Source organism: Epinephelus lanceolatus, chromosome 2 (genome assembly GCF_041903045.1).
Source record: "Epinephelus lanceolatus isolate andai-2023 chromosome 2, ASM4190304v1, whole genome shotgun sequence".
Classification (NCBI taxonomy): domain Eukaryota; kingdom Metazoa; phylum Chordata; class Actinopteri; order Perciformes; family Serranidae; genus Epinephelus; species Epinephelus lanceolatus.
This window is the reverse complement of record NC_135735.1, coordinates 40956274-40968320: the sequence shown is the minus strand read 5'-3', so window position 1 is coordinate 40968320 and position 12047 is coordinate 40956274. Positions and strand designations below refer to the sequence as shown.

The window sequence follows — 12047 nt, the reverse complement described above, 5'->3', positions numbered from 1 at the left end:
AAAACCACCATCTTTTCTGAACTAACAAGTTGTGTGTTGTCAAGAGGTTGTGTGTATTTCACGTATTTCTGTAAGACTGTGTTGGACATATATGCAACAGTTGTGGATAGGGCTGTACCCGAATCAGGATTAAGCCAGTCGAATCAGATTTGGCTATTCAATACCAATATTCAACAATTCTGTCCTTTTCTTTCCATAAGTTTGAGAGTTTGAATGGGGTTTCGTGGGGCGTTCAGTGTGGCAGTTACAATCACAGAATTTGCCAAACAAGCTAACTACGCTGAAATGTTCAACATCCAGGGACCAAAAGGTCTCCACTACAATGCACACTGACTGGCCAAAAAAACCTGACCGCTCGACTTGCAGCAATCAGTCGACTGAGGGGTCTCCGACTGATGATTCAAATGTCTGACTTTCAGAGGGCAATCCTAGCTGTGGAAGGAACCCATCAGTACAGCTGCAGCAGAATTATTTTTGTTTAACTAGCTAGGCTGCTTGTATCATTTATTTTCGATAGCAAACAACAGAGCAGATTGAGGCAACACCTGTCCCAGACATGTAATGACACAACAATAGTTAATATCTGATAGAAGAACTGGTTAATCCGATTTGGCCTCATGGAGTAGTGGAAACATGGCTCATTGAGGTCCTGGCTCAGCTGCACCACAAACAGTGATAAACAGAAGTCCCTGGTGGCTCAAATGGCTAAGGCACATGTTAATACGCCACCATGTCATGAGTTGAAATCCAGCCTGGCAAGTATAACCCCCCTACGAAATGAAAAAACAAAAACAAACTAGAACTAACAAGCACAAGAAAGTAACCAAACAGCAGCTGTCCAAGCAAAGCATGTTTTGCACTGCTGTCCTTGTTTTTCCTTCTCTTTAGAGAACTTTGGGAAAAAATATGACTCTGTCCACTCCACTGTAAACATTTTAACTGTGAAAACCCAGTGAGGCACGCCATCGCAGTTTCCCCGTCAGAGCAGCTCTGAATGCTCCCTAATGATGCAAAGGGAAAAGAGAGGCCAGAACGGTGCATTTATCACTGTCAGATTTGATTGTGGAGGCCGTGGAGAGATGCAGAGTCGTTATATAATGCCTGCATTGTGTTTGTTATGTCATAAAGTTTGGCACTGCAGGCTGAAAGCGTGAATCAGAGTCCTACTGACCCTCTCAGCCTCCCCGCACTGCACTATAGCTGAGCGCTGTTGTGAAAATGTCTCCTCAGATTAACCTCCAATTTATTTAAATCATGGCAAAGACTGAGGAAATCCCCGAACACCCTCCTGTATGAAACAAAAAAAAAAACACTCTAATTTCAATCTGTAAGCTTCTGTGGGAAAATGTACTGACAGTCATGCAGTCTTTCTCTCTCTTCATAAATATGTCCTACCAGTACTAACAGGCATATCTGTCCCACTAGTATTGACAAGCACGACACACAGAGTGACGTTAACAGACTTGTCCTGAGGGAAAACAATGTGCAGGTGCTCGCTGGAATTGAGACTGAGCTAGTAAAATGTGGGAACACTGATTAACCTAGATGTCACTGTCATTTTTAAATGTGATATATTCAGTTTGGTCATAGATTAATATTATCTGTCACCTGATAAATCTGGTTTACTTTCTAGCCCTACATGTTAGCAGTAGTAGTTGCACGCAGATAGGCAGCAGTCAATAGTCCACCCCCCCTGGAGTGGGGTGTTGAATAAGTGAGTAGGCTGTATCTGGTGGGTAGTAGCATGACTCAAGTCGTATGTGTGTACTGACTGCACAGGCTTCACTCCATCTGTGCTTCACAGAAAAGACTTGGCAAGTGGTCAGTATCAACCTGACTGATCTGAGCACTCATTTCACACCAGCAATATTAAATTAGACCAAGTGTATAACCCTTAAGGCTCTCTGACATACTGCAAAGCATAGTCAGAACTGTGGGTGTACTTTGAAAGTTTAGCAAAGGATTTGTGCAGCTACTGCTTGCCAAATGAACAAAAATTTGAGGCAGGCGAGCCAAAGATTAAGAATTAACTGGGACAATATCAGTCTCTATCAAAGCGCCATAGGCGGGACTGTGGTTGTAAAGATAAGCTCTTAAAATGATAACAGCACTTCCTTTTTTAATACTCTTCGCACGTCACAGATTGTTCTTCATTTTCCACCAGTTTGTTGCTTTAATGATAAAATTGCCTCTCTTATTTGTTCTGGGTGGTCCGTACTAGTTTGCTCAGTGACATACTTTTCCATTTTTCCACTTTTATATCATAAATTTATACTGTAAAACATAAGGATCTGTGAGCTGCAGGCACAGGGGGTAATTTACATTGTAAAAAAACTGCTGTGGAAATTACAGTTAAACAGGCTATAATGTCTGACATCTGTCTAAAACCTCCAGTCATCTTGGTTCATTCCGCAATCCCTTTTACCATGAGGGGTCCGCCTACTCGTGGTGTCCTGTAGGACCTTATCATTTGGTGATCTCGCCGGCAGACATACACTTGGGAGTTATGGGAGTCATGGCAGTGCTGTATGTTTTCACTGGCACATTCCTCATGCCCTATGACATGTAGCTGGCACCAAAGACAGCCAGTTAACGTCTGTTTTATGACTCTGCTACCCCTGTTGTATAGCCACACATATAGTAGGTCATTCACTGAGGCTGATAAATGAAAGCTGGAAAACCACAGGCATACTGTACTCCAGGATGATCTTAAATTGTAACTTCAGAGTTAAAAGCAATTAGTGAGGAATGTAAGGATTCAGGGCAAACCCATACACTCTGTCATTTATCCTGTCCTCCAAATTCCATATGTCCTGTCCTTTCATCCTGCATGCTCATTCTTCAAATAATAATGTGACCAAAAAGTGAATATGGATATATATTTTGAGTAACCAGCCAGAATGTTTTGAGGAAGCAAAATAACTGAAATGAAAATGGCACAATGCTGAATTCAGTCCCTAAACAGGTGTTAGCCTGCACTCTAAAACATGCAAGAGAACAATCTGTAGTGTACAATAACAAATAGTTACAGTACAGGCCAAAAGTTTGGACACACCTTCTCATTCAATGCGTTTTCTTTATTTTCATGACTATTTACATTGTAGATTCTCACTGAAGGCATCAAAACTATGAATGAACACATGTGGAGTTATGTACTTAACAAAAAAAGGTGAAATAACTGAAAACATGTTTTATATTCTAGTTTCTTCAAAATAGCCACCCTTTGCTCTGATTACTGCTTTGCACACTCTTGGCATTCTCTCCATGAGCTTCAAGAGGTAGTCACCTGAAATGGTTTTCCAACAGTCTTGAAGGAGTTCCCAGAGGTGTTTAGCACTTGTTGGCCCCTTTGCCTTCACTCTGCGGTCCAGCTCACCCCAAACCATCTGGATTGGGTTCAGGTCCGGTGACTGTGGAGGCCAGGTCATCTGCCGCAGCACTCCATCACTCTCCTTCTTGGTCAAATAGCCCTTACACAGCCTGGAGGTGTGTTTGGGGTCATTGTCCTGTTGAAAAATAAATGATCGTCCAACTAAACGCAAACCGGATGGGATGGCATGTCGCTGCAGGATGCTGTGGTAGCCATGCTGGTTCAGTGTGCCTTCAATTTTGAATAAATCCCCAACAGTGTCACCAGCAAAACACTCCCACACCATCACACCTCCTTCTCCATGCTTCACAGTGGGAACCAGGCATGTGGAATCCATCCGTTCACCTTTTCTGCATCTCACAAAGACACGGCGGTTGGAACCAAAGATCTCAAATTTGGACTCCTCAGACCAAAGCACAGATTTCCACTGGTCTAATGTCCATTCCTTGTGTTTCTTGGCCCAAACAAATCTCTTCTGCTTGTTGCCTCTCCTTAGCAGTGGTTTCCTAGCAGCTATTTGACCATGAAGGCCTGATTGGCGCAGTCTCCTCTTAACAGTTGTTCTAGAGATGGGTCTGCTGCTAGAACTCTGTGTGGCATTCATCTGGTCTCTGATCTGAGCTGCTGTTAACTTGCGATTTCTGAGGCTGGTGACTCGGATGAACTTATCCTCAGAAGCAGAGGTGACTCTTGGTCTTCCTTTCCTGGGTCGGTCCTCATGTGTGCCAGTTTCGTTGTAGCGCTTGATGGTTTTTGCGACTCCACTTGGGGACACATTTAAAGTTTTTGCAATTTTCCAGACTGACTGACCTTCATTTCTTAAAGTAATGATGGCCACTGGTTTTTCTTTAGTTAGCTGATTGGTTCTTGCCATAATATTAATTTTAACAGTTGTCCAATAGGGCTGTCGGCTGTGTATTAACCTGACTTCTGCACAACACAACTGATGGTCCCAACCCCATTGATAAAGCAAGAAATTCCACTAATTAACCCTGATAAGGCACACCTGTGAAGTGGAAACCATTTCAGGTGACTACCTCTTGAAGCTCATGGAGAGAATGCCAAGAGTGTGCAAAGCAGTAATCAGAGCAAAGGGTGGCTATTTTGAAGAAACTAGAATATAAAACATGTTTTCAGTTATTTCACCTTTTTTTGTTAAGTACATAACTCCACATGTGTTCATTCATAGTTTTGATGCCTTCAGTGAGAATCTACAATGTAAATAGTCATGAAAATAAAGAAAACGCATTGAATGAGAAGGTGTGTCCAAACTTTTGGCCTGTACTGTATGTTAAATCATCTCTAATAAACCAAATCCAAGAACACAATGTGTCACACAAAAATAAAGTCATGACCTCATTACAACATTCATTTCCATGAAGTCATTAGCCTGTCCTCCCTTCACCCCCATAGAGGCTTGATATGAGTCTGGCCACAGGCTGGTTATCAGCAGGATGTGGTGCTTGGGGAACCCTCTGCATGACTGTCAGATTATTATAGCACTGCAACCTGTTGAGTTACCACTGCACATGAGGTGGTTCTGTAACACTCCATCACTGCTCAGCACATGGTAATGTACAGGAAACCGTTTGTAACAACGCAACTTCCTACATGTAGACCTTCTCTCTCTAAAGCTGCATTTCTCTAATGTGCAGGAAGAGTGCATTTTTTGGTTTGAACAACATTAATGCCTTGCTTTACTCAGTTAAATACAGGGGAAATGGAGCCCCTGATCCTGGCAGTGTAACTGTGTTAATGCTCAACAGTCCCACAGAAACATATGGAGGCTGTATTTTGCCTCTGCATGCCTTTCAAGTTCAACATGAAGAGATCCAGCCACGTAGGCATGTCCATATTCAGACCATCGCGACTGATGCAACAGTTTCCATACAAAACCTAAAACTGGACCGAGACATCAGACGTGGAGCATCCGTGCGTAAAAGCGACTCTATCTGTGCGTATTTTGGCGGTTTGTGCCAATATCTGTTAAACAATCTCTAAACGACAAGTCACATTCATTTCCCTACAGTGTCCTCACTGTACATCAGGATCCCAATAAAAACGGACCCATTCTGTTACTGTCTCCTGCTGTGTGTCATGGTATTGTAACTTTAACAACTAGGTACAACTGCACACCCGCCACGTTACAATAGTAATTCTTCTAGCCGGCTGCTCAAACACGTTTTCTCTCGTAGCTCAGATTCCCGGATCGACCCCGCTCTTCATGAACACACGATTTAAGACAAAAGCTGTCACACACTTACCGATGATAATAGCGCAAGCGCTCAAAAGTCCAATTTCTTTTTTCAGAGTGACTCTGTCGCTCTTGGATGAGTTTTTATCCTTCTTCTTTTTCTCTTTGTCCTCCATCTCCTCCGCCTTGCGAGTGTGCTTCCTGCCCGCCTCGGTCCGGTCCAGATACTATAGACTGAACCACGCTCCGCTCCCCAGGCTGCCCTTATAATATCCTAGTGATGAGGAGGACACGCGCATGCGCACGACTCAGCGCTGAAGGCACCACCTTGCCTCAGGTGGGCTGATGTAAAGGTGTGACTAGATTACAAAATGATGATGACTGAATAAATACACAATCAAGCTGTCCAAAATGAATAAAATAGACTAAAACTTCTATACAAATCCATTCTTTTTTGTATTTGTCGTGCTTTTGGACGTTTCCAACGCCCTACAAACAAACAGGTCGACCCTCCTTGTTGATAGCCAGACAGGATTCAGGTGAGTCAGTTTGGTTTTCCCTCGGGGCTGCTGTAATTTGAGCGTCAGCTTTGGAAGTGCAGGAGGGTTAATACAACACTGTTCTACACACTGTCTTCACTCAGTTGACCCAGAGTATAAAATTAAGTTAACAGTCAGATGCTCTTGATTTATTTACTACTTTTCCCTTGTGGTGTTGTACAGCTGCATTCTGTTGACTAAATGTATTTCTGAACAAGATAAATATGAAAACATATTCTAAACAAATGTCACTAATGTAAAAGTGTGTGAAGATTTTGGGATAAGAGTAAACACCTGCAGTTGGTATGATGTCTTGCAAACCTGTGCCTTGCATATCTTCAGCTGTACAACAACACTAACAGTGTGTGACACTAGCTAACGTTGGCTAAGAAATGGAGTCCGCTAACCTCAACCACTGACTGTCACCCACCACAACATGGGTCATCACATGCTGTGTTTCAGTTATTTTGCAGTGGCAGCCTAGAAGAGATGGGCCTTCACTTAGCGCCCTGTAACAACTTGAATTCAGCCGGTGCAAGACTGAGGGTCCGAGCACCTGGGGTCTGACCCCGGACTGCCCTCTCAGCAGCCCTGAGTCCAGATCAGCAAACCTCTGTAGCTACATGGATTACACCCAAGCCACACAGGCCACTAGTCCCCAGGCTGGTTTTTGGGGTGGCTGAATTTGAGTGGCTATAGCAGGTCCAAGCTGCTGTCCTCTCCTGGGTAAATAGGGTCCTAGCAGCAGGGAGTGAGGCGGAGGGTCCATGGGTGGCAGGAATGAAAGAGACCTGGATACAGCATTGGAAGTGGGCCTGTTCTTTCCTATGAAAGCTGCTCAGTGGCACATGAGGCCAAAAAAAGCTCTAATTCCACAGTATGAAATCACCCGAATGTTCCACATTATGGGGCCCATCGAGCAAGCGCACGAGAGCCTTATGGCAGCTGAGCATGGCTGAGTGCAGCTCTAACTTTTGCTAGCTAAACAGCTAAATTCTGGTTTAGCTCTCCACTACCTTGAATGGGGATAAAATAAGTTAATCATGCAGCTCTACAAGACTTTCAAAATGTTTTCAGACTGACTGGATCAAATCATGATAGTAAAATGAGTCATTTCGTGGCAGTTTTGACCTTCAGAAAAATGTATCCACTGATTTACATAAGTCTCTTTCACAGTGTAAGTCTAGGCAGAAAAATTTATTGGGCCCCATATCATGCGACGGACCGGACGATGTAGTTCCACTTTTGACTACCATGTTAAATTGGCTTCAGAGCCCAGGGCTGTTCCTGGGGGTTTGATGCAGTGCTAGTTTGTCTCATTTTTTTTCTGATAAGCAGTTTAGCCAATGTTTAGTTTACCTTGCTTAATAACTTGGACAAATTGCTAGCTAGTTAACGCAGCATAATACTGTCTTGAATGGTTAACGTCATCTAATTCATCCAGTCTCCAGGGCTTATCTAGCTGGTAAATTAGTTAGCTTGCCATTTGCGAATTACTTTATCAGCTAACGTTATGAAGCAACAAACACCAGAGGTTAGTTACAGCTAACTGGCTAACTTAGCTTTCTTGCTTTCTAACGTATGAAGTACTTCATTCGTAGTTCTGATAATGTCGCTCATAATTAAAAAACCCTCCTCTCTGAAATGAACAAGCTCATGGCTGGGTAGGAAAACCCAGAGTTGGCTGAACTACTTGATAACCAGATTCATGATGGGGTTAATGAAGCCAGATAACCAAAAGATATGCTAGCTTTGTCAAACTAGCTTTGTAGTACCAGCCTCTGGTTTTGTTGGTTGTTGAGCCTGTATATCTTCTCCTAATCTGACAATATCAGGAGCATGGTTGCAATGTTAGTGTCACTATGTCAAAGTAAAAATGTCCACAATAAAACTACTTCATGACCTGATGCATTTAAAAGAATTTTGGCAGCTACCGTAAACATTCTGCACAAGACATGAGATGTGTGTGACAGCTAACGTTAGCTTGCTAGGTCTGGGACCAGCAGGGGGTGTGATCCCCTCAGAATATTAAATCTTATCCATCCATCTTTTCTGTGTTTGGTGCAGTTTACTGCTCAATATTTAGCTTGGCTCTGCTAGAAATGCTGTGAAGAGTGCGGCTTTCTGCCCCCCAGTTGTGCGTGCATCTCAGTCAGTACGTTTACAGGCACAGTTAAGTCAAGCTATGGTTATAGCCTTATACCTTTCTAAATAAAATAAACATAACCATAATTAGACAACTGTCCTTGTTCCAGTAGCTATACAAGCACTGGAATGGAAACAATTTATTGACCGCAGTATGTCTGACTCCGCTACAATAGGTGGCGATATGTCCCCGATATGCTCCCTTTCAGCTTGTTAGTACTGGACTTTTTTTTCCCACTGATCTATTACGTCACAGACCAGACATTCAACAAACAAGTTAGCTACACTTAGGTAGAGGTAAACTAGTACAACTGGTACAACTGGTGCAAACTTTACAGCTCTATACATTTCCTCCTCCCAAAAAATGCATGGCTCTGGATGTAGATTTTGCCATGTTGTTACCAGTTTCTTCTTTTGTTACACATTTAATGCTTTCGACTTATGGTTGAAAGCCTGGGGCAGAAACTGTGGAGTATGCGCCGAGGGCCTCAACCAGTTTGGGTCGCATTAATCTCTCAAGACAGATTCTGCAATTTACATTGTAGAGGAAAGGGAAAAAAAAATTCTTTTTTTTTTTTCTTTTTTTTACAGATGGATTTCCAGATTGGGGTCGCATTGACTATATACAGAAGGAATTCGACTCCCATGCACATTATCTGTGTTTGTTAGCCTTACTTTGAAAAATTCAATTTTGTATGAATTCAGTCGGATTAATATGTTTACATGTATTTTAAAAGTCTGGTTTTAGTCAGACTAACACAAAAAATCAATTTTCTCTAATGTCATATTGCACTGACTGATGACGTTGCACAGAAATTATCATGGAGTCATTAGCCATGTTTCCATCAGCCTGTTTAGATGCGCATCTAGAAGTATCGCATCGGAAAATTATGATGGAAACGCCAAAATTCGAATTAAAATCCCCTGATTCACACAAACTAAAATACGCTCGCTTTAGCCGGGTTTTGGTTGATTCTCTCCATGGTGATATCCACACTCCGGGTCGGGAAGGCGGTAATGCATTTACAAGCTGGTTTCCAACCGCCAGAAAACATAGAAGAAGAAGAATGCGAGACTTGTTTTGCTTCTGGTTCTGCCAAAGTCCGTACATTTAATGGAAACACACAGGATTCGTATTTCTTTTAATGCGCATTTTCCCAATGATTCGAATCATTTTTGGATGGATAAACACTGCAGACCCTATCAACATGATGATGGTCAGTCACGGTCAGTCTTGTATTTGTCACTGTTTTGGCTGATTTCTGGCTGCTTGTGCATGGCTTTGGAGTGTGTGCATCAGTGTGCGAGCAACTGGATGCTGACTGCAGTTCACTTAGCCTCGGAAAGAGGGCTCACTAGAATCAAGGATTTTGGGAAAGTTACATACAGAACCTTTAAAAATCCTACAGTATATGTTCTACTTTATTTTGATAGCATCCAGCAAAATAAAAATATAAATGTGGGCTTGTTTGATTTTTACCTCTGAAAACATGCTGTATCCTCATGACCAAGCTCAGTTTGATGCTGCACACCCTAAATGTGTAGTTTGAATATATTTTTACCATATTGTGATAAACCCACAAGTGTCAACTGGCCTAATTAAAAACAAAAGATAGTCTAATAAATGAATAAAATAATAAAGCTGTTTGGTCCACTTTAAATAAACGATTTTAAAAAAACAAACAAACAAACAAATAGCCATATATTGTGTTAATTTTCTTGCTTTTTTTGCAAACTCCTCCAACTTTACAAGCAAACATTACAACAATTTCAGGCTGCCCCTTCTTGGAAATTGGTCATTGTTAGTCAGACAGGATTCGGGTGAGAGTGTTTTCCCTCTGGGCTACTGTAATATGAGCCTCTGCTCATTCTTTTGAAAGAGGAGGAGTGTCAACACAACACTGCTCTACACATTGTTGTCACTCAGCAGACCCAGACTCTAAGATCAGGCTAGTTAACAGTCAGATGCTCTTGAAGACAGATGTTACCACAAATGTCACTTGCAGGCCGTGTGATGAATACAAAAATAAATATTAGAGTGATTAGAGTAATTTTAATACTAGATAAAAACAAGACCATGAATTTACAGTCACATTATCTGCTCTGTGAGGCTGTATGTCAACACAGCAATGCATGGATGAATGCTAATGTCATGCTAACATGCACACAATGACAATACTGGCATGCTTATGTGTAGCAGGAAAAATGTTAACCATGCTCATCATCCTAGTTAAGCACATTATTTTGATAACAACTGTTGAAGGAAAGACTGAGGGACATAGAGTGTGTCTATGTCAGTGGGTTTTTTGAACGTCTTTTTTTGTTTGGTGCCTGAAAGAGTTAGACGCGTCAGCAGAGAAGCATGAATTCATCCTCAGTCAGTCTGTCACTTCAACTTTGCCAGAAATCTGGCATGCAAAAGTAGATCAGGAGCCAGAGCCTTCACCTATCAGGCTCCTCTCCTGTGGAATCATCTTCCTGTTGCGGTCTCCACATTTAAGACTAGACTTAAGACTTTACTCTTTGATAAAGCTTATAGTTAGGGCCGGCTCAGGCTTGCCTTCTACCAGCCCCTAGTTAGGCTGACTTAGGCCTAGTCTGCCAGGGGGACCCCCTATAATACACCGGGCACCTTCTCCCTCTCTCTCTCTCTCTCTCTCTCTCTCTCTCTCTCTCTCTCTCTCTCTCTCTCTCTCTCATGTCGTGTTACTGCATCTTGCTAACTCGGCTGTACATATGGTTATTGTCACATATGTATACTGTCAGATATTAATATATACTTTCAACATATTGTACCACAATAGCCAGAACTATAACTATAATATTATTACTTTCATTAACGTTGTTGTAAGCTACTGTCATTACCGTCTGTCCTGCATCTCTCTCTGTCTCTGTCTCTGTCTCTCTCTCTATGTCTCTCTTTCTGTCTCATTGTGTCATACAGATTATCGTTAATGTATTATGTTGATCTGTTCTGTACGACATCTATTGCACGTCTGTCTGTCCTGGAAGAGGGATCCCTCCTCAGTTGCTCTTCCTGAGGTTTCTACCATTTTTTGCCCCCATTAAAGGGTTTTTTTTGGGGAGTTTTTCCTTATCCGCTGTGAGGGTCCTAAGGACAGAGGGATGTTGTATGCTGTAAAGCCCTGTGAGGCAAATTGTGATTTGTGATATTGGGTTTGTAAATAAAATTGATTGATTGAATTGAAATTGACGCAACACCTGGGAACAAACACATGACTGTTTGCTCTCATTTGGCTGTCAAGAATCAATCAACAATATTTGTGTGAAGACAAGCAGTCTCAAATGAAAATGAACACACCTAGTGAACAAGTGATGGCTAGCAATCTGCCCTACACATAATACTTTTTTTATCAGTTTGTCATCATTAGTTACATGTAGCCTTTTTAGGTCGCTTGCTTGAAACAGCAACAGAAACTGAAAGAACAGAAAAGAGAACAAGATAATTTATTCTCATAGTCATATCTGGAGGCGTTCTTCACAGATGACATTCTGACATGTCAAAGTAGGATAAGCACAGGTGTAAACAGCAACATGAACAATGGCTGAATTCTTTTCAGCTACTTTGATCTCAGGGTCCTGGTATGCTGGCTCAATGTCACACTGCCATGACTTACTGGGACACTTAAATAGAGCAGAGTCATTGTTAATGTTAGTAACACCTGTGTTTTTTCTAGTATGACAAATCAAAATGTCTTCTGTGAAAAAGGCAGCTGTAACACGTGTATGCCAGTGGTTCACATCTACTTGCAAGGACAGAGTTCACAGCATTTAATTA

General features: G+C 42.0%; 1 protein-coding gene across 1 annotated transcript in view; it reads right to left on the bottom strand.

Moving 5' to 3' along the window:
• The window catches only part of slc7a10a (solute carrier family 7 member 10a), a 32994-nt gene extending 27159 nt beyond the window's left edge, over positions 1–5835 (bottom strand). The window contains exon 1 of the mRNA XM_033630618.2: positions 5635–5835. Within this exon, the coding sequence (XP_033486509.1) occupies positions 5635–5740 (106 nt within the window). The 5' untranslated portion in view covers positions 5741–5835. The remainder of the gene's footprint in view (positions 1–5634) is intronic.
• Positions 5836–12047: the final 6212 nt, after the last annotated feature.